The 23,769-nt window shown below is 38.4% G+C and overlaps 4 protein-coding genes across 4 annotated transcripts; 2 read left to right on the top strand and 2 right to left on the bottom strand.

Moving 5' to 3' along the window:
* Nucleotides 1-1,567: 1,567 nt before the first annotated feature.
* Nucleotides 1,568-3,517, bottom strand: LOC110774575 (uncharacterized). Its single transcript, XM_021979132.2, has 2 exons — nt 2,326-3,517; nt 1,568-2,234 (listed from the first exon to the last, which is right to left on the bottom strand). Exon 2 carries the CDS (start codon nt 2,230-2,232, stop codon nt 1,600-1,602), a length of 633 nt encoding a protein of 210 aa, XP_021834824.2. The 5' UTR covers nt 2,233-2,234; nt 2,326-3,517; the 3' UTR covers nt 1,568-1,599.
* Nucleotides 3,518-3,661: 144 nt separating this feature from the next.
* SGT (UDP-Glycosyltransferase superfamily protein) lies at nt 3,662-9,217 on the bottom strand. The gene is made up of 14 exons (XM_088244944.1): nt 8,792-9,217; nt 8,442-8,632; nt 8,055-8,297; nt 7,728-7,839; nt 7,369-7,539; nt 6,977-7,040; nt 6,800-6,857; nt 6,504-6,681; nt 5,955-6,085; nt 5,270-5,372; nt 5,044-5,120; nt 4,691-4,738; nt 4,451-4,600; nt 3,662-4,049 (listed from the first exon to the last, which is right to left on the bottom strand). The coding sequence occupies exons 1-14, from the start codon at nt 8,943-8,945 to the stop codon at nt 3,882-3,884; spliced, it is 1,848 nt and encodes a 615-aa protein (XP_088101070.1). The 5' UTR covers nt 8,946-9,217; the 3' UTR covers nt 3,662-3,881.
* A 2,264-nt stretch (nt 9,218-11,481) lies between these two features.
* Nucleotides 11,482-18,717, top strand: LOC110774581 (kinase superfamily with octicosapeptide/Phox/Bem1p domain-containing protein). The gene is made up of 9 exons (XM_021979139.2): nt 11,482-11,729; nt 11,969-15,229; nt 15,315-15,401; nt 16,200-16,352; nt 16,711-16,874; nt 16,958-17,105; nt 17,481-17,603; nt 17,690-17,777; nt 18,220-18,717. Exons 2-9 carry the CDS (start codon nt 12,398-12,400, stop codon nt 18,423-18,425), a joined length of 3,801 nt encoding a protein of 1,266 aa, XP_021834831.2. The 5' UTR covers nt 11,482-11,729; nt 11,969-12,397; the 3' UTR covers nt 18,426-18,717.
* Nucleotides 18,718-19,054: 337 nt separating this feature from the next.
* LOC110774582 (3-ketoacyl CoA thiolase 1, peroxisomal) lies at nt 19,055-22,902 on the top strand. The gene is made up of 14 exons (XM_021979140.2): nt 19,055-19,407; nt 19,602-19,678; nt 20,126-20,210; nt 20,328-20,454; nt 20,542-20,640; nt 20,717-20,784; nt 20,868-20,975; nt 21,061-21,138; nt 21,210-21,342; nt 21,489-21,585; nt 21,857-21,980; nt 22,073-22,181; nt 22,404-22,487; nt 22,599-22,902. Exons 1-14 carry the CDS (start codon nt 19,303-19,305, stop codon nt 22,706-22,708), a joined length of 1,404 nt encoding a protein of 467 aa, XP_021834832.1. The 5' UTR covers nt 19,055-19,302; the 3' UTR covers nt 22,709-22,902.
* Nucleotides 22,903-23,769: the final 867 nt, after the last annotated feature.

Here is a 23,769-nt window from a genome sequence, read left to right as displayed (position 1 = left end):
ACCGAATCGGCTGCGCGTCATCTTTCGAAGCAGCCGGAGGAAGAGCACGAATCGGAGACTTGGAGAACAACCCGATTTGCGATTTTCGAATGCTGGAGCCGATCTTCCCGACCAGGTCACCGAACCCTCCTCCTCCTCCTCCTCCTCCTCCTCCGTCGTCCCGGCTCTGGGTCCGAAGCACAAGGGACTCGCGTAACAAGTCTACGAGGTCTTGCATCTTTGGGGCTCAGTGGTGGAGCTGTACGGCCAGAAATGTTAGGGTTTCTTGAGGTTCATTCGATTCTTCTACTATTGATTTAGGGCCGTTGAGGGTTTGCCTGTCACTCTGTGTGGGGAAGCAGGAGAGTGAAAAATTTGAGAGGTTGGGTAAAGAGATTGAGGTGAGGGTGGTTGTGGCTGCCAGGGGTTGGGTAAAGAGAGAAATAAAGGTGATGGTTGTGCGGAGGGTTTTTTTTCTGGCTACGTCCCTGGCTGGCTGTGGTGATGAGGAGAGGTGTGATGGTGATGGTGGGGAAGAAAGGTGATGGTTGTGGGGAGGGTTTTTTTTTCTTTTTCTCTTTCTCCTTTTTTTTTTAAATTTTTTCCAAAAAACAAAAATTATTTTTAATCATTTAACTGAAGATTGGATGAAATGTTGAGAATTTGGACGGCAAGGGGAAAATTGATAATAAAATTTAATTCGAGCCCTTAATTCGCTAAAAAAAAAGATCATGGGGTAAATTGATAATTATGTACAAGTTCAGGGGGCAATTCGGCAGTATACTCGTTGTTTTATGCTGGCCCAACATTTGTTATATAGGCCATTGAGCTTTCTCCTCCGCTCTAAGTTTCATGGCTCCAGTCGTATGAGTTGGGCTTTTTTCTTTGCTTTAAGCTTTGTTCTATGAGCCCATAACCGATGCAATATCCAAATTCTTATATTTTGGGTCCAAAATGATGTAGAGCATCTCCGAGGAAGAGATAAAAGAGTGGGCAAACCTCATTTGCCTTGCCACATCGGCATTTTCATGCTCCAAGGGAAGAGGCAGGTAGGTAGGTAAAAAAGTAGTATTTTTTTTTCAAGAGGCAACTGAATAGGCAACATGCCACATTAGTCTATATAGTAAACTTTTGCCTACTTCATTTGCCTATAGCCTTGGAGATGCTCCAATGCAACTCAAAGTTATATTCAAATCCATATATGGGTTTCAAGTTAGATTCAATTCAAACCCAGATATGAGTTGGGGTTTGGGATTAAAGTCACATTTGGGTTAGAATTAGAAATTGTTCTAACCAAAACATTATGAACTAGAGGCAGGGTTTCTTTTCTTTTTGATCAACTGGAGAGGAGGGATTCAAACTTGGGTAGAGTTCAACATTTGTAATTAAAAGGGAGATATTCTTGAACAATGACCAGCTATGCCTAGTCTTTGCCATTTAATACATCAAAATAATTGGCCAAATGGTAAAATCCCATTATAATTGGCAAGTACAAGACCTAAAAAATGACTAACTAAAGCTAAAAGAGATGCATAATTATTATTGGGACCAAAAATTGCAACTTGATCTCTACGCAGCTGCTGCTATATCCATAATCCAATTCCACACCATCTCTATTTTCTACAAATGCAGAGAAAGATCAAGCTTTTGCTCCTTACCCTTATCACCAATCCCAGGACTGTGATTGCCATTTTTCTCTGAAGAATGTTGAGAGGAACCTTCTCCTCCTCCACTGAAGCCATTGTACCTTATGCTCCTTTGCCAATTCAAGAAACTCTGCTCATCCTCCTCACACTTATAACCGTTAATGTTATTGCTTGATGAGAAATTTCCACCATAGTACACTAAATTCTCAAACTTGGCTCCACCGTTGGATCCGAAACCGTCGGATGAAAATTGCTGAGGGCTGGGAAAGTATCTGAGGTTGGCTGCATGAGCAGTTATATACATTGAAGGATGCTGGAGGCCTAGATGGTGATGATGGTTCGGAGCAAAAATCATTGGCGGTTGTGTAGTGTGTGAAAGTATTGGAAAGTTCATTGAGGATGCATATTCAGAAGCTCGTTTGGCCTTTCTTGCAGCTGTTCTTTCCTTTTTGTGAGCGTTTTGGTGGCCTCCCAAGGCCTGAGAACTGTAAAACTTTCTTGAACAGAAGAGACATGGAAAAACTCTTGAGGTGATTGTTATGTCTCTGTCTTCTTCATTGCTTTCTTGATCAACATGGGTTGTGCCTTTCTGATCCTCGTCTTCCATGGCTGCAAACAAAAATTAAAAACTGATGTTGTGAGAGAAATGGAAAAGAACAAAAACCCAATTGAGAAAACCAAATAGTGTTGAGGAACTAACCTTGAAAAAGTGTGGAAGAAATAGTTGAGTTGGGTTGAGAAGAAATTGACAGAGAGAACAGAGGAAAGAAAGAGAAAGACGGAAAAATGTGGTATGTCTGATCAGAAAGTGAAAATAAGAGAGTTCAGAAGCTAACTTCTCTCAAAGAGTTGGAAAATGTGAAGAGTCTCTGAGTATAATTATTAAATAGAGTGCTTGAAACAGAGGGGTGTATGGGCTTGGGAACAGAAGAGATAACAGAGAGAGAGAGAGAGAGAGAGAGAAGATTCCACTTCCCAACTCCAAATTTAATCATCTCTTGTAATTAACCAATCACTCAATTGACCCTCAGCATGCAAAAGCAACTTGGATTGAATTGAATTAAATTTACTTTCCCCAATTAAGGTTTTGGCTAATCAGGTCCCCTACATTTATGAAAAAGACACTGCTGCCCTGCCCCAATCAAAACCAGTGTGATACAACCTGCAACTCTTGAGTGGAGCGGTTTCTTATCTTCACTAACTCTGTTTTTGGTAATTAGCCAAGTTAACAATTTTAAGAAAACCCAAGATTAATGAAAGTCTAGTGGCTAATAAATTAGAGAGAGAGAGAGAGAGAGAGAGAAGCAATGGAAGAAGTCACAGAGTGTCAGAGTAGCTAAGCTTACATGATCAGGTTTGTGATCTCCAAAGGCCAAAATGGAACGATTGGGTGACTTAAAAGCTAAACTCAGTCCCCCACTTGTTCTGAGACTCTCTCTCTCTCTCTCTCTCTCGCTGTGCATGCAGATCGGGAAATGGCTTCTTCTGCTAAATTAATCCTCTGCTTTTTTCTATAAATGGTGATGGGGCTAACCGCCACTAGTTTCCTCTTCTCTATTCTCCACCGCCATCCCATGTTGTAAATGGTCACTTTCAATAAATCCCATTTTAATTTGCATGCAATCCTCCACTGCAATCTCACGTCACAGTGTCACTTGCCCAATAAGAGAATCCAATACTTGCCAATCAGCACGTCTCAGATACACGTGTCACCAACCCAGTAGCTGAAAATAGCCAGCACTGCGTCAGAGTTCCATGCCACGTTATCTTCTGGTTTGTGAGAATCAAACCATTGTTTTGTTTTCTTGTCCAAACTCGGAACCACAGAACAGAATTTGAATGCCGAACAACCATTTCATAATATAATTATTAAAAAAAATTAGTCATTTTATAGCCCAGAACTGCTTGTGACAGCAGACAGACAACCTCTGAGTGCTTTGGCCCCAAGTGAATATTTCTTTAGGAAAAAAAAAAAGGAATTTTCCATTTGCAAATTAGCGTGGAAGCAACAGCATTCAAAAATGTACAATTAATCCTTGGGGAGAAATTAGAACAATCATGGCTTTCTCTGCATAAATTTTGAAAGTGAACAATATAAATAATTACAAATTTTCAAGTAGGGTCGAGAATTATGAACAAGACTATGAGTAGGGGCCTGAATTTTCTTTTTCTTTGTAAGCATAGTCAGGACATCTATTCATGCTATGCTGTGATAAACAGATTGAATGGCTAGTCAAAAATGCCACAGAAAGACTTTCAGGAACAACCGAAACATCTGCTTACAGAGAAAAGGCTCGATGGCCCTGGTTCTGGCTCGGGGTCAGGCTTTCTGCAAGGAAGATGCTTAAAGAAGGCCTTCACTGCACCTGTTACGCCATCCTCATTCTCCATATCCTTGGCAAGTTCAACAGCACGCTCCTTCACCTGGGATAATATTTAGGTAAGTTCATTAGGTGCTTTTCTCATCCCAGTATCCACCATGATAATAAACCTTCTTAGTATTTCATGAAGATTTCTTATTAGAGCCAAACTAAAAAAGTTAAGGCTTGCTTGTACTTTCGTAAGTACTGATGTTCTGGATGTTCTTATATGCTGGAACTTCTAAAATAGAAACATTGATAATGGTGTTTTTTTTTTTTTTAAACAAAACCTTTCGTATATCTTAATGCAGCTGGATTGAAAACTTTTGGGATGCATCTGGCAACAAATTCTAGATTTACAAACTTGCACATCAAATCTTGTCACTCATTTTAGAATCTAGATATTCAAATGTATGCAGTCAGTTTGCAAATCCAACTTTTCTCAGGAACGAGAGAAAACGTTACCTTCGGATCAAGCATGAAATTTATTGCATCAACCAACTTGGGAAGTGAGAACTCATCAACAGCAATGGGTGCAGGGCCCACTCCTCTGGCATGTACTCGCTCTCCCCAGAAAGGTTGGTCTCCGAAGAAAGGAACAATCGTTGTTGGACACTAAGATAGAAAAACAATGTACATTTAGGGAAACACTAAATCAAATGAGCTGAAAGCACTCAACAATAAATTAGGTTATAAAACAATTACTGCAGCTTTTAGACCAGCAGCTGTTGTTCCAGCACCTCCATGATGCACCTGAAGCCAAATCAAACCATAAGAACTGTCTAAGATCTAAAACTACTTTAAAGCATGTCGAGAAACAAAGAGTTGAAGCTTGGAAATATTAAGAGATTGTAGAATAAAATTTTAAACGTTACAAAGCCACCATCCTAATAATTTCACATCCTCTTGCCCAGTGCACAATATTCTCCTATAGATCTCAAAATCATACTAAGAATAAAAGATGTAACTCATTGGTGATGTTCCTTTTTTTTTATTTGCCCCTTTCTTCAGTTTAAAACTACAGAGTGAAAACTACAAAACTAAGGTATTCAGCTCACCACAGCCTTGCATTGTAAAAACAGCCAGTCATGAGGGCAGTTGTCCAATAAGTATATGAAGTCCTTTGGTTCAGCCACTGGAAAGAAACCAAATCAAGTGAAATAAATTAGTGCATTCCAGAAGTCAGCTAGATAGGCAATAAAATGGAGAAGGGAAAAAGTAGGATAGCACCACGCTCATAATAACCATGAAATCATACTAAGCTTGTGGGAACTAAAAACTTACAGTTTCCAAGGCCACCCCAGCCTTTGTTGATGATGCCCCTTTGCCCTGTCTTTTCCAATGCTTCCACAATTATTTGGGTCATTTTTTGTGGCTCTTGAACAGGCTGACGCAAGGCAGTAAATTCTGGTCACAGAAAGCTACATTTGTATGCATGAATGTAGGTATGTGCATTCATATATACGAATGTGCAATTGTGTGTGTGCGCGCTTGTGCGTACACGTGTCCATGCATGTGATCTGCGTAAGTGTATATGTGACTGAAAAATAATGTAAAAGAATGTCTACTGAAAAACACTAGTTTTCTTTATCCTCGAGACAGTAAATAATTTGCCATTGTCTACTAACCAGATCTAATCTTTTAGCTTGCAGTAAACTAACCACAAATAGCAATCCCAATTGCGTATCTAAAGGTTTTTCGAAGATCATTTCATGTTATATACAATATAATCATAGAATAATAGAATCAAATTGATTGAAAATGGCATTGAATTTCTCCTCATAGAAGATCTCGGTTTTAAAGTGAATTAATGGTGTCCTTAGAAAGTCAATTATTCTATCATAGATGGATAATTATGGAGTCCATCCTCAAGATTGGAAGCAAGTCTCAAGGCTTCTCAAGTATGCTTCAATATATATATTGTATATTAACGAGTAATGATTAAAAAGATTTATAAAAAAAAACTCACCAGGCTACCAAAACCAATATATATAGGCTTGTCACCAGCTTCAAGCCACTTCACAAGTAGTTCTGGAGGTTCATAATTTGATGCAAGATCAAGGAAGCAAAATCCCACCACATCAACCTTAGGTCCCCAATCTGCAAACCAAGTATTGTTAAGTAGAAAAGACTGACAGACATTGGCATACTTCCCAAGATTCATGCCTTCATAAGCCACTGTTTTCTTCTTTGTCAATTAAACAAAAAAACTGAATGAAAACTGAGGAGAACAGATATAAGTATATATCATGAAAACAAACACATTTAAATCAATTACTTGCTTTGAAGGGGTGATTTAAAAAACATGTTAAGAAAGAAAAGAGATATGCCCTGTAGATGGAGGGGTCCGATACACTATCCTAGACAACACTCTGTGTATTATTGTCACTCAGCCTACAGCCACAGTTTTTTTGAACCTAACAAGTTTCCAAAACAACCCTACCTTATTAACCGGAGGAACTCCAAATGACTATGAATGGAAGAAGAACAACATGCAAATAAAATAGAACTAAAGTACCTTTTGGTTTAGGAACAAGATGGGGACTCCATATATATCCATGTGGCACATCAGAATCAGAGCCTTGTGAACCACTTAAATATGTGACAGGTCTTAGTTTCAATTTTTTCTTCCGAACATCATTAATCATGTCTCGTATACCAAGCCAAATTAAGGAGTCAACAATTTGGTATGAAAGCTGAAAATTTGTGTACGCCAAAAGTTAGAACTCATTATAAATATGAAAGCGGAAATTGGATATAATTTTCAAAAACATTTAAAAAGAATAAAGAAAAGTTGAAATTCACACGACTCACCCTATATCCAGTTGATTGCTTGACGCGGGACAGAGGATGTGGAAATTCACTAGTTGGCCTGGTAGGAAAAGGTAAAACATACACAATGCATATTTAAACTTTAAAGAATGACAACAATGACAAAACATTGACAAGCTATACAACCCAGTAAGATTCCATTACCCAAACGAGACTTACGTCCATGGCATCGTAAAAAATATATGAAGAGGTATTTTTAGTGCCTCCGCCACATGAGTATGCCCTAAAGAACATTTGTGAGGTTAGTGGTAAACAAAGCAATCGAAGTACTCTTTCTGAAATATAACTGAATATAACTTTCAATATAACAATAACATGCACATGTATATTAGGGGATGACGGTGTAATCACTTCAGAATCCACAAACTCTTTAAAGGGGGGAAAGGAACATTGTTTTAATAGAGTTACAAAACTGGAAATAACATTTACAACCAAAGATCCCACCCACCATTGCCCAAATGCAGAGACAAATATTGTCACCAAAAAATCCAATTTATATCACCAAAAGAATTTAAATGCTTACTTAAATTATGTAAGTGTCGAGAGCTAACCATATGCTGGGGGATTTGCAATGATTGCATCAGCTTTAAACGAGATGCCAGAATCCATATCAGGCTCTTTGCAAGCTGGAAGTAAGGAGTATATAATTTCCTTCATTTGATTACGCTGAATAGGAATCTCAGAAGGCCCTGATGGCAGGAAGCCTTTATTTTTAACCATATCTGCTCAAGAAACATAAAAGTAAACCAGTTACACAGAAATTATAAATGGAATTCATATTCAGCTTTGACAAATATTTCAAGTTTATTCATATAAGACAATCAATATATGTCAATACATACTAAAAGACTAAACACAGATTGCTCAAAATCACCAAATGAATCAACACATAGGGCATTTCAGTACGTACAACCAGCAAGGACTTTTGGATCGCCGCCTAAAGGGTAAAACTCCAGACCAGCAGTCAAGACAAACTCTTTGAAATTTGAATGAGTAGCTAGTCTTACACGATGGCCATAGTCCTGCACAAAAATTATTTCGTAAACAAGTTTGAATATGTGCACATGACCATCCTGAATAGCAATAACTTTCCAAAACAAAAATCAAACTCTTAGTCACAAATTATTTTTACTAAGATCATAAGAGTTTATAAAAGCTAATCATGTTATAATAATGGTCACCACTTTAGACAATTAGTCTCAGAAATAAAAAGACATTTATAAAAAAGTCCTGTGACCTGCAAACGTTTGCCAATTGCAATAAATGGCTGCACATCTCCACGCGTTCCGACAATAAGCATTACTATTTGCATTGGGGGTATGTATTCAAGATCTGCTTCATCAAGAGGTTCATCATCGGCAGCTTCAGTTGGAGCAGCTTTGTACCCACGACCAAGAGACTGAGGTTCAACATCCCCTGGAACTTCAAATTCTACAGTCCCATCATCTTTCACGGTAGCTATTCTGTTTAATATCTTAAGCTGCACAACAAACAACGCATTGTAATCCCATTTGCCTCATTCTACACATCAATTGTGACTAACACTGGAACAAGCTTAAGCCTGCAATTTTCAAATGATACAAGGAACCAAAATAAAAATATCATCTCTGATAATAACTCATACCTTCTGGTGTACCGAAATTTTGTCGTCAAAAATCCTTGCCGCGTCTTTGGGCAATATATTTTGATGTCTGGTGCTGTCAGTTTTTGATCTTTCCAGCTTAGGCGGACCTGAATTTGATTCTACTTTTTCAGTCTTCAATGATATCTCCACCGGTAATGTGTTCCCTTTAGACAAACTCTCGCTAGAAATTCCTAAGTTGAGAAGAGAGTAAAAAAAATCAGATGATGCATTTGTAAATTGGACACCAAATCTCCGTTCACGGAATTATAGTATTGCGCAAGTTATAATAAATTTTCCTGTATTTTCGCAGAAACCAAACAGAATCTAAATTTGGAGCGAAACCTACAAACCTGTAGAGCTACTGCCACCGTGGCCTCTGGCCGCTGTACTCTCCAATTCTACACTATTCCCGCTACTTCCGCCGCCAGTTTCTTCCTCGATTCTCACCGGAACCTCTCCGGAAATCCCCGAAGAGCTCCGTCTATTGTCCGTCGGTTCCGCCATGACTGCCACCGAATCCGGCTAGCAGTCCGGGTGGCGTGGCTTGTTGTGATCCAGATCCGGCGAACCTCACAGAAGAAGGCTGAAACTTGAGTAGAGAGTGGCGTAGAGCGTGTTTGGTTTCCGAGAAAGTCTTCCAAGATTCCCGAGAGCGAGAATCTTATGCTCTCCTGTCCTCCGGAACACAAGGCCGAGGCTGAGGAAGCGAAGGGAGAGAGAAGGAGAAAAGCACGTTCGAAAAAAGTGGGTGAAGTGCTTTGCTTCCTGTTAATCGCTGTAAGGAGGGGATTGTGTTGTGCGCTTCGTTGAGTACGCGACACGTATGCAAACTGTTAGCGTGACCTGTATTTTTTATCAGCCACGCTGTTTAGACCTTCATTTTACTACCGTGGTACGAAAAATGCCAACGGGACTTGCTCAAAAGAATTTTCATGTCCCGATTTTGGAAACAACTTTTACGTTAATTTACTGTTGTCTTATAATTTTGGTTTAAAAATTGATGTTAAATATACTATCGCAAATCGAAATGACTCTTTATGTACTTTTTAATTGATTTAATAAAATACTATCGCTTATTTGGCAACAAACAATTGATTTTAAATTTGGCATGCTAGTAAGTTCGGTTTTAAGGAAATAATTCTCTTTTGAGTACGTTTTATAATTCCAAGTGAAAATGTACCAGCCATGTTGATGATTTGGAGACCACGTCTTGCTTTCAAACCAAACTCTACGTCTACGTGTACGCAAGGTCCAAGAGTAGCTATATATGGCTAATTTATTGGGCCAAGTAACTAGATATAACTAATTTATTGGGCTGCTGGCCCAATCGTGGCATATGGTAGTCCAGTCCATTATCTGTAATATTAGGAAATATACTAATTACACATTCACCCTTTTCTTCAGGCCAAATCACTATTATTGATAAATTTTCGACTAACGCGTATTATTATGACACTTGTATTTTATTTATAAAAAAGTGGATTAGTAACATTAAGTGACAACACGACGGTTACACTCAAAGTAATTTGTCGCTCTCATCCCACATACAGTAATTTATTATAATATTTGTCACATTCTACACTCATCATATCGTTGAAATAACGAATTGTCCACATTTCGAATGTTGTTATTGAAGTAGCCCCTATGGCTATATTTTATATTCTCACTGCACTAAGAACATGACAATAACTCTCAATGTGGTAGTTGACACATGAGCATGACACTTTTTGACCTAAGTAATGGATTTTTTTTATTATTGTGCTAATGATTATTATTACCAACACTTCCGCTTGACGTGGTAGGATTTAAATGCCACAAAATGATCACTCCATTTGCCTATTCACCTCTTCAATTGCCATCTCTTCTTGTCATATGCAAGTAACTCACTGTAATGGCAAATATTTGGGTGACAATGTGTGTCCATAGTCAATGATGACACACATATATAATATAGTGCTACATTTGTGCACTCGAACATGGTCGGTCTTTAGCAAAATCAAAGCCACTATCAATATGCAAGCAATGTTTATTTGCACATCTGCGTTAGTGATTATCAGTTGTTCATTAACGAATAAGCGAATTCCTTCTACTTGATAATCAAACGATTCCAAATCACTCACTCGACTGTTTCTAGCAAAATCCATGGCGTATATTTCAAACTTTATGGGGTACCTCTAAGTCTGCAAGTAGTTGGCTACAATGATCTTGATGGCAGAGGAAGGAGTCTATGTAGCGTGCTTGCCATGTTGGGCAACAACAACTAACGGCTAACAGTCAAGTCAACACAAATCTAAAACTTTGCAAACTTTGAGAAAAAAAGAAGTCGGTGTTGAGTGTTGACATGTTCCCGTGGTGCCACGGTGGAGCCAGTAGCTGCCTTGCCAACCAAAAGGCACCGTTGACAACCTAAAACCATATTTAATACACTCCCCTCCCCTAATTGGTTAATATTTTTGCCATATATTGTTGCCGATGCAGGCAGGCGCCACACTATATGCAAATGCAATTAAACAACGAAAAAAAGGTAAATGTTGAAAAAAAAGAAAAAAAAAGAGGGTAAATGTCCCTTTTGATTAGTGAAGAGGCTAGGGCCCACGTGTAACATTTTTTTTTTTCCTTAAAAACATACAAAAACCACCTTATTTTAATATATGTTTTCGTTTAAGGTTCAATTTCATATCCGTAAACTAACTTAGAGTAAATACGAGACAAATTTTAAATGTAGGTATTTTTATGCGCACATAATTACATATATATGTAAATTTTATCTTATAACGGTGATTGTTATATTCATGAGTGAATTATGAAATTTTAGATAGAAAGAAGTTGTATTTGTTATAACTTATAACTAATGACTGGTTTTGTTTTATTTCTGTTATCATTGGTATTATCGTTATTATTATTCTGAAAAAAAACTTCAAATTTGGATTTTAAATTGGGGGTCCCCGTAGGATATAGATGAATATTTAAAACAAATAAACTAATGAAATGAAATAAAATAAAATGAAATAATATTGTTATTTGTTATTGATACAGTTAAAAGGCAATACCGTGGGTGGGTCGATGCCGCTTAATTCTCGGCAATGTCGCTCTCCGACGCCCGAGATTGAACCTGTAGCCTTAAGCCACGCTCCCTTTTCATCTCCAAATCCCCTCTCTTTCTCTTTTTCCCAATTTTCCCTTATTCTTCTTCTTCCCTCTTCACACCAATGACAGCTTCCCAGCTCCAAAACCCAGCTGCAACACACAGACAGAGCCACACGCACCCCCCTTCCCACCCATCATCAGGTACTTGAAATTTTGAATTTTTCTTCTGCAATTTTGTTTCCTTTCCATTTTGATCGGTACCCATCTCAGTTTTAAGCATGCCCACCTGAAATTCGCTTTTGATTTTGTGGTTTTATGCTGTGTGTGATATGTTTAGCTCTGCTTTGAAAATGTTGATGGTAATTTGGACGATATGTTGTTGGTTTTGATTTTGAATGATGGGTTCTTAGAGAAATTGTATTATGGATCTGTGACTGCAGGAAACGATTTGCTAAAGAAATTGGACTTCGATGGTTCTTGTTTGCTGGTCTCAGCTTCTACTAGTCCAATCTGTAAATGATATTCATTTCATATTTGTGATTGTATAGGCTGCAATTGAACAAACACATATAGATAGAGGGATTATTTTTCTGTAGAAATCGGTGGACTTTGGTAGTTTCCGGTTTGGTGATCGGATCATAGAAAAATACTGCATCAGTAAACGGAGGAAGATGTACAGGGTTTATGAACTTGATCGTGATTTGCCAAGAAAGTTATTTTAATGGAAAAGATAGCTTCTTGATGACTGTGGAAAAGAAGTATTGGAGTTGAGGCTTGCTGGTATGAAGAGTGACTTGTATGCCTGTTCTTAATTTGCCAATTTGAGGATAGGGGGTTATAGGAGCTCAGGTAGCTGAGTCACCGTTCTTATGCAGCTAAGCAGGTCCGAGCATTTTTTTGATACCATGACCAATGAGGTGCCTGGCCCATCAGGTCAATGGATCCAGAAAGAAGCAACCTTAGTTGTTCCAAACAAGGTTAAGAATGTACACAATCATGTCTCTGTACAGACAGGGGAGGAATTTTCCATGGAGTTTCTTCAGGATCGTTTTGCAGCGACAAGAGTTCCTGCTGTGACTGATACGGTTGAGAATTGTGAAAATAAGGTTGGATTGAATTATAATCAGAATTATCAGCTGGGCTATCAGGATCTTACTGGTATTCTGGGGTTGAGGAGGACGGATTCTGAGTGTGCATCTGATACATCTGATTTTGTCTCGGCGAAAGGGTCGTGTAAAGAGATTGAAAACAACGTTTGTGTTGACAAGTTAAGCAGATGCAACAGGGAGGAAGTTGATAGCAGACAAGGATCAAGGAAGGCTTTTGGAGAACTGAATTTTGACCGGGCTGGTTTTGGACCAACTACCCTGCCTATTTATATGTCTGAGTCCCCTCATTCCAACAACCTTAATGGGTCAGGAGTGTTGGATGGTTCTCAATCTGGGAAGATGAAATTTCTTTGCAGCTTTGGTGGAAAAATTTTGCCCAGGCCTAGCGATGGGAAACTCAGGTATGTTGGGGGGGAGACACGGATTATTTCCTTCAGGAAGAATATCTCGTGGGAAGAGCTTGTGGAAAAAACTTCTGGTTTTTGCAACCAACCTCATACGATCAAGTACCAGCTCCCAAGTGAGGATCTTGATGCTCTTATATCTGTGTCATCTGATGAGGATCTTCAAAATATGATAGAGGAGTACCATGGTCTTGAAAGGCATGAGGGTTCTCAGAGACCACGGATCTTTTTGATTCCTTTAGGTGAATCTGAAAATACATCTTCCTTTGAGGCAGATAGCATACAACAAAGCAACCCTGATTATCAATATGTTGCTGCTGTAAATGGCATGATAGATCCTAGTCCTAGGAAAAACGGTGGAGGGCAGAATTTGACTGAAGCAAGTCAACAGGGAACCAAGACTTTGCTATTTCCTATGGAGATTAAGAGTGATTCTAAAGTCTTGCATCCTAATCAGATTTTGAGTGAATCCCAGAATATGGCTAGGTCTGCCATTCAATCTCCTTCTTTTTCTCCAATTACACATCAACAAGGTGATTCCAACAGTGTTCATTTACAATCACGTGGTGTTAACTCATGCCAGGGTAGTAATGAGAGCAGCAGTTCTTTTGTTAGTTCTCAACCACCACCAGAGAACTCCAGCATCAGCGCTGCAGGTTATAAAAATCATCCACTGGGGACAGTAACTTTTATGGAACCTGGCCAACACTATGGAGGACATAGTAACAACCGCAATCCCAGCAAAGATGCCACATCTGCTTTAGCTTTTGGTCAAAATGAAGGTGATTTTGATGGATTTTCTCATGAGAGGCCAGTCTATAAGGAAACATTAACTCCTCCTGACAGGCCTATCTCACACCCAGAACATCCAAAGGTTATGTTGTCAGGATCTAATGATTCCACTGATTGTCATCATGGCATACCACATGCATTTTCTGATTCAAAACTGCAAGAGAATGGAGGGAGGTCTATATACTGTTCACAAGAAGGCATGAGCCCATCTTCCCCATTAAACTTCCCAAAAGCTCAATTGTCATTGCTGCTGAACTCAGGTGCCTCACAAGAAAAGCCAACCCAACTGCATGACAATATCGAATCTTTCAATCCTCAGCTGCAAAATCAGTTACATGGTATGGAGTCGATTGGATTGCAGAGAAGACTGGATTTGCCAAATTCTTCTCCATGTTTAGAATCTTTGGGCAGGAATGAACATGCTCCCAAAGGTAATGGTGATATTCCTGACAAATACTGGACATCTAAAAAGAAAGATTCTTTGCCTTCGGAACTGACAAAGAAGTTCAATGAAAAGGATCCCTTCCTTCATCAAGATGAGACCCTTTATGGGACAAGATCACCTGCCACTGGTGTTGAGTATCGGAATGGATTGCCTAATATAAATCCCAACCCAACATCTAGTTTTATGTCTGGGGTTGTCATTCCTGCAGCCATTAGTTTGAAACCTTCGGTAGATAACAAGATGGAGGAACCTAAGAACTTCCAACATGACAAAACCCCTGTAAATATTCTTGTCACGAGCCAAAGAACTGCCAATGATCAGGATTGTGCTTTGACAGGGACTGCAAATGGTGAACAAGGACAGGATGTTTCAGGGGTCAGGAATTCTGAAGTTGCAGGATTATTTCCAAGTACTAGACAGCATTCTCGCAATGAAAATTCTTTGGCAGATCTCATCTCAGGGTTGTCCGATGGCCCAAACTACCATGAACCTGCACGTCCGCAACTTGTTGCAAGTCAAAAGGATATAGGTTTCCAAGAACCCCTGCTAATACACTCTGCAAAGATGTACCCGTTGACAGTTCTTGATGACCCTGAGTTGCAAGACAGTGACCATAGGGTGTTGCAGAACCCAATCCAAGATGCTGCATTTAAAAGAGGGGTCTCTCTCATTGATGATGACTTTGTAAATTGCCCTGATGAGAATGCTGAGAAGTTGAGCTCGAATGTTGTTGAAAATGTTGCTCTGAGACAACCAAAACCCCTAACAGTGAGTAATGATAAAAAGCAGTTGGAGTCAGTGATAATTGTGGAAGACGTAACTGACACTATTACTCCTGGCATCCAGTTTTCATCAGTAGTTTCCCCATATTCTGTGGATGAACCCATTGGTGATCTCATATCCCCTATTGCAACAGAGGTGGAGAGCATCATTCCAGAGTCTGAATATGAGGTAGAATTGATTAAATTTTCTGGAACTGATTTTGTAAATTATGTATCTACTCGTGGGCTTGAATTCCGGCTTGTTATATTTGTAGGATGATAGGGCTGGTGAGGGAGACAAGAATGAATCATTTAGTGACGCAATGATAGCTGAAATGGAAGCCAGCATCTATGGCTTGCAGGTATTCCTCCAATGTCTTAATTTTTCCTGATTAGGACATGTTTTCGTTTAACATACTGCAAATGCATATTTTGTTTCATGTTTGGCAAAATTGTATGTTTGCTGACTGGAGCCTCTGTCACTCCAGTGTACGACGCAGCATGCTATATAACATGTTTTGACGAGATTTCTTGGCCTTGTCAGTGAACATTAAGGACATTAATAATTGTGTTGATTGGAAAGTGTAAAACTGATTATTTATTTCTTTAAAGAAGAGAGAGTTCTTTTCTTTTTTATTTTTAAAAAAAGATCTATAGCATATGATGAGATTATCAACCTTTCTCATGCCTCCTAAATTCCTAATACTGTGTTTTTGCCTAATAAGAAGAGATGGTTCTTGCATTTCTTGCCTATAACCACTTAATTTGGAGTATACAGTTTTGACTTGTGGCCAATTTTTATTTAGGGATACAGAGCTCAATACTTTGCAGTGACAAAAGTTCTTGTCGAGTTTCTGACTTGATAATATTTATGCATGTGTGTGTAGTCTATAGAGAGAGAGCTATATTCACTGATAAACAAAGGGATGTGTGGTGCAGTTTGCTTACTCATGAAACAACAAATCACTCATGCGTGTGTAAATTCTCATACTGTGTTTGATTGTTTTAGATGGGGTTTGTGTGTTGCTCCTTTTGATAAAAGTATGACTGAAATGCCCCCTCTTTTGTGAAAGACCCGCTTCCTGTCATTTTGTCATTTGTGGGTACTCATAGAAGTTTGGTTTCTTCATGCAACTGAATCTTCTGAATATGATGTCCAGATTATAAAAAATGCTGATCTGGAAGAATTACGGGAATTAGGATCTGGTACATATGGAACTGTTTATCATGGAAAATGGCGGGGAACAGATGTTGCGATCAAGCGAATTAAAAAGAGCTGTTTTGCAGGGAGATCATCAGAGCAAGACCGACTGGTGGGTCAGCTGAACATTCTTTCCAATCTGTTTGCTTTATTCTTTCTCATTTCCTGCATAATTGGTGTTGAAGAAAGTCAACATCTTAGAACTCTTCCTTGGACAATAAGCCGTGACATTAAAATTTTGATTAATTTTGATTAATTCAAAGATTCTTTGGCTTCTGGCATTTGTTATAATATCCATGCCTGTCCTAAAACAGGGTATCATTTAAATCTGGAATATGTTGTATACCTTATAGACAGCCAAGTAGTTATCTATAAATTTCAGTGATAATTTGAATTCTTTATGAATACAAATAATTTTAATCGTAATTTGACACACATGTGAAGTTGATAGTTGAATTTGGCTGTACCAGACAAAAGACTTCTGGAGAGAGGCACAGATCCTTTCAAATCTCCATCATCCAAATGTGGTTGCATTCTATGGGGTAGTACCTGATGGAGCTGGTGGGACGTTGGCAACTGTAGCTGAATTCATGGTCAATGGGTCACTTAGGCATGCGCTACTTAAGAAGGATAGGTAATTTTGATATCATTTCTTTGCTTTATTTGCTTCTTACAGTTTTTTCTGCATATCTTAGAACATGGGGATTCATTATGCAGATCACTTGACCGTCGTAGAAAGCTTATAATTGCAATGGATGCAGCTTTCGGCATGGAATACTTGCATTCAAAGAATATTGTCCATTTTGATTTGAAGTGTGACAATCTGCTAGTCAACTTGAGGGATTCTCAACGACCTATATGCAAGGTAAATTAGATTGAAACCAAGTTTCATATTCAAGGGCTGACATAAATGCACTTCATAGGAAAGCATTTTTCTTTGTAGTCTTTATACAATTCCAGACTGTGAAATGCCTTAAAAGAACTGCAAATTTTATCAAAACCATATAGTAAGTATTTCAATGCCAACAGTTTCCCTGATCATGAAATTGGGGAGATCCAGTGGGGGCTTTCTTTTCCCTCACAAAGAGGCTGGAAAGTCATAATTATACATACATGTATCCTTTGCGGGACCTTTTATGTGGAAGTTCAGCCACGTTTCTTTCTTTCTTTGAGGTTTTCCCAGGAGACTTATTGCTTGGATTTTCCTTTAATACTGGTGATTGGGGTTTCATGCTTTTAGGTTGGAGATTTTGGTTTATCGAGAATCAAACGCAATACTTTGGTATCTGGTGGTGTGCGAGGAACTCTTCCTTGGATGGCACCAGAATTATTAAATGGTAGCAGCAGCCGGGTTTCTGAGAAGGTTAGTAGAACTGTTATGCTTGGTGCTGTAATGTAGAAGGCAAAAATGGATTGTTTTTTAACGTAATTGGCATTATTTTTTGACAGGTTGATGTGTTCTCATTTGGAATTTCAATGTGGGAGATCTTGACTGGGGAGGAACCATATGCGAATATGCATTGTGGTGCCATCATTGGTAAGATTATGTCATGGACCTTCTTATCATCAGTATTGATTTTGAATGGAAGTCCCATGTGATAACTGAAGGGCAATAAAATGAGTTCTTTTATAAAAGAAATTTTGTTGATTCAAAATCTCTTGGTGGAAGTTTTAGCTTTCGTTTTACCTTTTCAAAAATGTTGTGCTTGGTGCTGTAAATCCTTGCTTCCATTTGGACCATTTGTTGCTGTATGCATTAGGATATTAATTCATGGGTCTCTTAGCTCAAGGTAGAACATATCTTCCAACCACACCTCGAGCTAGTAATTTTTAAATTTAATAGCAAACATAACATTGACGCCCGCAGACTTAGTTTCTTCTACTTTTGCATGTTCCGCTTGCTTTAAATTACGATTAGTATGGATTCTATTTATCTTTATTTTAATTTTTTCACCTGATTTGGAAACTTTTGAACACAGGGGGAATCGTGAAGAACACTCTTCGACCTCCTATTCCAGAACGTTGTGATTCCGAGTGGAGGAATCTGATGGAACAGTGCTGGTCACCTGATCCTGAAATCCGGCCATCATTCACTGAGATAACTAACAGATTGCGAGCTATGTCTAATGCACTTCAGGCAAAGGTACCTCAGAATCAGACAAGACATATGAAGCCCAACGTTTGACATTCTTCAGGTACTGGGTTTCTCTAGTATCTCCAGTGGAAACCCTCGTGGTTGAGGAACAAAACTTTGAGGCTGATCAGTTTATCCTCACAATTTGATGGTCTATTGATTCGTTCTTCTGTTGATAAAGAGATCATATTTTTTTATTCTTTTGTAAAAGAAACACCGGGTCATACTAGCATGCAAGCAAGAGACCATCTACAGTTTTCTGCTAAGTTTGGTGTCCATGTTTTTGGCTGGAGAAACGTTTGTCCATATGTATATACACAGAAATTCATAGAGCTTTGGTTTATCCGGCCCCTTTTCTTTTCTTATTATTGATGCTCAGTGTAAAAAAAAAGAAACATGCGCACCGGAAATTACCTGGTCACCGAAGACCTGCATTCACCAACCTTTGATAATGATGGCTCCAAAAGGCGAAAATAAAGGAAAAAGAAATGAACTTGCCGCGCAGCCTTCAGTCAATGATTTTGCTTTGTTTTCGATTTTGCTTTGTTTTCGACTAGAAAAGAAAGGGATAAATAATGGTTTTAAAAGGGGCCACCACAGAAAAATAAAAAAAGTTGGTAGAGACTAGAGAGAGAAGCAGCAACTGAGCAAGCCAAACGTTTGGTTGGTGTGAAAAACGTGGGGTATTATTTCCTTGTATTTTCCCCAAAGGCAGCCACCGAGCAAATGGGGTCTCATTATTGTTTCAGTGCCTTTGCCTTTGCAATTGACTAAGTGGATTCGTCTTGTGGTCAATGTTTACTTGGAAATTCAAGAGGCCAACCTCATTTCAACTATAAAAACCATAAACCATTGATTAATGTGTTACTGCTCCACAGTGCGTGATTGATTGAAAGAGCTTTCTGCAATTCATATTGGAGAGAGAGAGATGGAGAAAGCGCATAACAGACAGCGTGTTCTGCTTCGGCATCTGTTGCCCAATTCTTCTTTTTCCTCTGCTCCTCCTGAAACCCATCAATCTGCTGCCCTGTCTGTAAGTTTATATCCATTTTCGATAATCGGATTTAATTGTAGTGACCCTTTACTTGATGTTCTTGTTTCCAGCTTATTTTCTCTTCAATTCTCTTCCTTTTCAGTTTCATAAAAAAAAGAATGAAACTTTGATTGTACCTATTTTTGCTTTATGTTATGTAGCTGATTCTTTTTTGTTCGTAATTTGTTTGTTAGGCTTCAATATGTGCTGCTGGGGATAGTGCTGCGTACCACAGAACAGCTGCTTTTGGAGACGATGTAGTGATTGTGGCGTGAGTAATTACCTGATCTGAGAAAGTTCTTTAATTCCTTTATTTTTTTGGAGATATTTAGTCATATACCCTTTCTCAGCACTAAAAATATAGATAAACCCTACATCATTTAATTTCTATAAACAAACCCAAAAAAAACCCAAAATATGACAGTTTGCCTTATTTAATTTAATGCCCTATTGAGTGTTTTGGGTATTTTTTATGAGGTTTTGGAGTTGGGCTTGTTTTAAGAAATTAATGGCATTTTTGTAATTTATAAGAAGTTAAAAGCCTCTTTGTTATGTTGTAAATGAGCTTTGGGTGTATTTCTAAAGTCCATTTCATATAGGGTTTTTTTAATAATTTTTGCCCCTTTTTTTTTTTTTTTTTTTTTTTTTGTGTGTGTATATTTGGGTGGAGTTTATGCCTTCTCTATGTTAAACCTTGCTGTAAAATCATGTTAAATAGAGCCTACCGTACTGCCATTTGCAAAGCAAAGCGAGGAGGCTTTAAGGATACTTCACCTGATGATTTACTGGCTCCTGTTTTAAAGGTTAGCATACACTTCTCAACTGAATTCCAGAGGAATGAATATGTTTCTTTGAATTCCATCATAATTATGTGGTAGTTATCTTATTCTGAATTTTCATTCGTTTTACTTTTTATGCAGGCACTAATTGAGAGGACAAATTTGAACCCAAGTGAAGTAGGGGATATAGTTGTTGGTACGGTTTTGGCACCTGGCTCACTTAGAGCAATTGAGTGCAGGATGGCTGCTTTTTATGCTGGTTTCCCTGGTAAGTTTTAGACTATATTTGGTGTTTGAAGTAATTTACTTATATTTGTTTTAGCCTAAAGTTGTATGATTCATCTGTTTTGCCCAGATACGGTTCCCATCAGAACTGTCAACAGGCAATGTTCATCAGGCCTTCAGGCAGTTGCTGATGTAGCTGCTTCTATAAAAGCCGGATTCTATGAAATCGGTGAGAGAATATTCTGGATTAAGTATCTATTTTAGGTGGTCTCCTTCAGTGGAATTGACCTTTGTTTTGAATGCAGGTGTTGCAGCTGGATTGGAGTCCATGTCAGTTGATAAAATTGACACGATGAACAAAATTAACCCTAAAGTATATTCCATCTCTAGTTGTTTACTTTATAGTTTGTTTTACATGAAGAATGTTCTTTTGAGATGAATATATGCTGTTAACAGGTAGATATCTTTGCACAAGCCCGTGACTGCCTTCTTCCCATGGGTATTACCTCTGAAAATGTTGCACAGCGATATGGTGTGACACGGCAGGAGCAAGACAAAGCTGCTGTGAGTTTTCTATCTGTTGACAGGCATTAGCTATTTGATAAACTCATAATGCTGAAGCTGTAGTTTCATGAATTTATTTGTATAGGTTGAATCACATAGCCGTGCTGCTGCAGCAACAGCATCAGGCAAATTCCAAGATGAAATTGTCCCTGTATCTACTAAGGTAAACGCAGAAATTTGGTCTCCTGGGTGACTGTCTTTCATTTTTCTGTAATTAACTATTTGTATGCATAGATTGTGGATCCGAAAACTGGAGAGGAGAGGCCTGTTACAATTTCTGTGGATGATGGGATCCGGCCAAATGCAAACATGAATGATTTGGCAAAGATAAAGCCTGCATTTAAAGCAGATGGGTCTACAACTGCAGGTATTTAATCACTCGATTGTCATGACGCCCACTGCCTGTAAACCATGACAGTATCTTCATTTAATTGTACACAACTTTTTCTTTGAGTGAGATGTTTTTGACTTGTATCAAGCATTGTGAATCAGTTCATTGTTTTTGTCTCTTAGGAAATGCTAGCCAGGTGAGTGATGGTGCTGGAGCAGTTCTCCTCATGAAGAGAAGTTTAGCTATGCAGAAGGGGCTTCCTATTCTTGGTGTTTTCAGGTATGAAATTTGTACTTCTGTTAAATAACATTTAACTCATCACTTAAACTTTGAAGATTATTATGCCTCTTGAAATGACTATAATATCGAAACAAAAATTCATAGCAAATTAATGAACCATAAGCGGAGAGATGAGCTGCTTGAGGTTTGGTCATTTACTAATTTTCTTGTCAGTGTTAATTGGTGTTATTTCCTTGTGATAAGTTTGTTCGTGAACTATAACAGAAGCGTGATTTGTACCTTGGATTACAATTTGCTCCTTTCCATGCAGGAGTTTTGCTGCTGTTGGCGTTGACCCCGCTGTCATGGGAATAGGTCCAGCTGCTGCAATTCCAGTTGCGGTGAAATCTGCTGGTCTGGAGCTTGATGATATTGATCTATTTGAGATAAATGAGGTAGTATAGTGCTAATGATTTCCATAACATTCATGATAAATATGGTTTGGCTTGAATTATCTTAACTAAGCTGTTTTATTGGTTTGCTATAGGCATTTGCATCTCAATATGTATATTGTTGCAAGAAATTGGAGCTTGATCCTGAAAAAGTCAATGTCAATGGAGGTGCTATTGCTCTAGGGCATCCTTTAGGCGCTACAGGTATATTAAATTTTGTCTTAATTTCACATTCCCTCATATTTTGCTGCTAAGCTATGAATTCAAGTGGACATGTGATGACACAAACAGGCATGTACATTTCGTTTAATGCTATCATCTGGTTTAATTACTAATATAACTACTGAACAAAGAGGAAATGCAATCACATTATTATTATTTTTCTATAAGTTTGGTGAATAGAAGTGTGATATCTATGTGTGTTAGGTGCTCGCTGTGTTGCAACTCTATTGAATGAGATGAAGCGCCGTGGCAAGGATCACCGCTTTGGTGTGATATCCATGTGCATAGGTTTCTCTCCCTTTCTCTCTCTCTCGCTCACACACACACACACATCTTCTTCCTGTTACTGAGAGCTTGTGATAATATAAGACGTGACTGAGAGTGTGTCCTTTGTTGCAGGCTCGGGTATGGGGGCTGCTGCAGTTTTTGAGAGAGGGGACTCAGTTGATGAGCTGTGCAACGTTAGAACAGTTGAAAGGAACAATCTTTTATCAAATAATGCTAGGTAGATAATTCAAGTGCATCTTCCTACTTTTGGACTATTGGCTTGTTGAATCATCAAAATAAATTGTTTCCGAGAGTATGTACGGATCTTCCTCACAAACCAAAGGGAAAAAACTATGATGTGAATGAGAGATTGTAAAATGTCAAGTTCTGAGTATTTTAATAAACCTTTTCGCAGTTAGATTTGCTGCCTAACTAATCTGCCTTTGAATCATCTTTCTCTTTTGCTTTCCCTTCAGTTCATACAAATTACAAAAAGAAAAACTAAAAGCACCAACTTTTACTGTTCTACACTTCTATTCTACTTAGTGACATGTCCAATTTTCCATAAAACTAATCAAAGGCAGGTCTTAAGAGCATGTCCAACGCAGGGGCCTTACCTGGGCAAAAGCCCCCCCGACAGCCCAATTCCCCCTCCAGCGCAACAAATCCAGTCCGGGCAAGTCCTAGGTTCCACCAACCCTGGCAAATTCTGCCTGGGCTGCAGTTTGAAGGTGCTGACGTTAGCGCTGATGTCATGCTGACATCAGCGAGTGAAAAAAATTGAAAAAAAATTCTTTTTTTAAAAAAAAAAAAAACCAAAAAATTATGGATGTTTTCCCTATAAATACATAACAATTTTATTCACTTTCCACACCAAATCCTCATACAAACTCTTCTCCTTCCAATATTTGTAAATTGTAATCCTTTTTTTTCTTGCATTTGTAAATTTTTTATATTTTCTTCCATATTTATTTTTTTTCTTGCATAATCATTTTATTTCTTACATTTCTAAATTGTTTATATTTTGTTGCATAATCTTTTTTTTTTCTTGCCCTTGCCCTAGCCTTTTGGGGTGGAACCAAAAAAGGCAAGGCTGCCACTATTCACATGAATAGTGGTAGCCTTTGCCTTACCTTAGCCTTAGCCTTTTGGGGTGGACTTGCTCTAATAGAGCAGAGCAAATCATAACCAGTCACTTAAGAAAAACTTTTCTCCTATGTTTTATCAAAATCATTGTTCATAATTGACAGGAGACTGGTTTGATGGTCATAAAGCAAATCACTCAGAAGATGGAGGAAGAAAA

Source organism: Prunus avium, chromosome 8 (genome assembly GCF_965620075.1).
Source record: "Prunus avium chromosome 8, drPruAviu1.hap1.1, whole genome shotgun sequence".
Taxonomy (NCBI): domain Eukaryota; kingdom Viridiplantae; phylum Streptophyta; class Magnoliopsida; order Rosales; family Rosaceae; genus Prunus; species Prunus avium.
The sequence above is the reverse complement of the archived record's forward strand: the minus strand, read 5'-3'. Positions and strand labels throughout refer to the sequence as shown.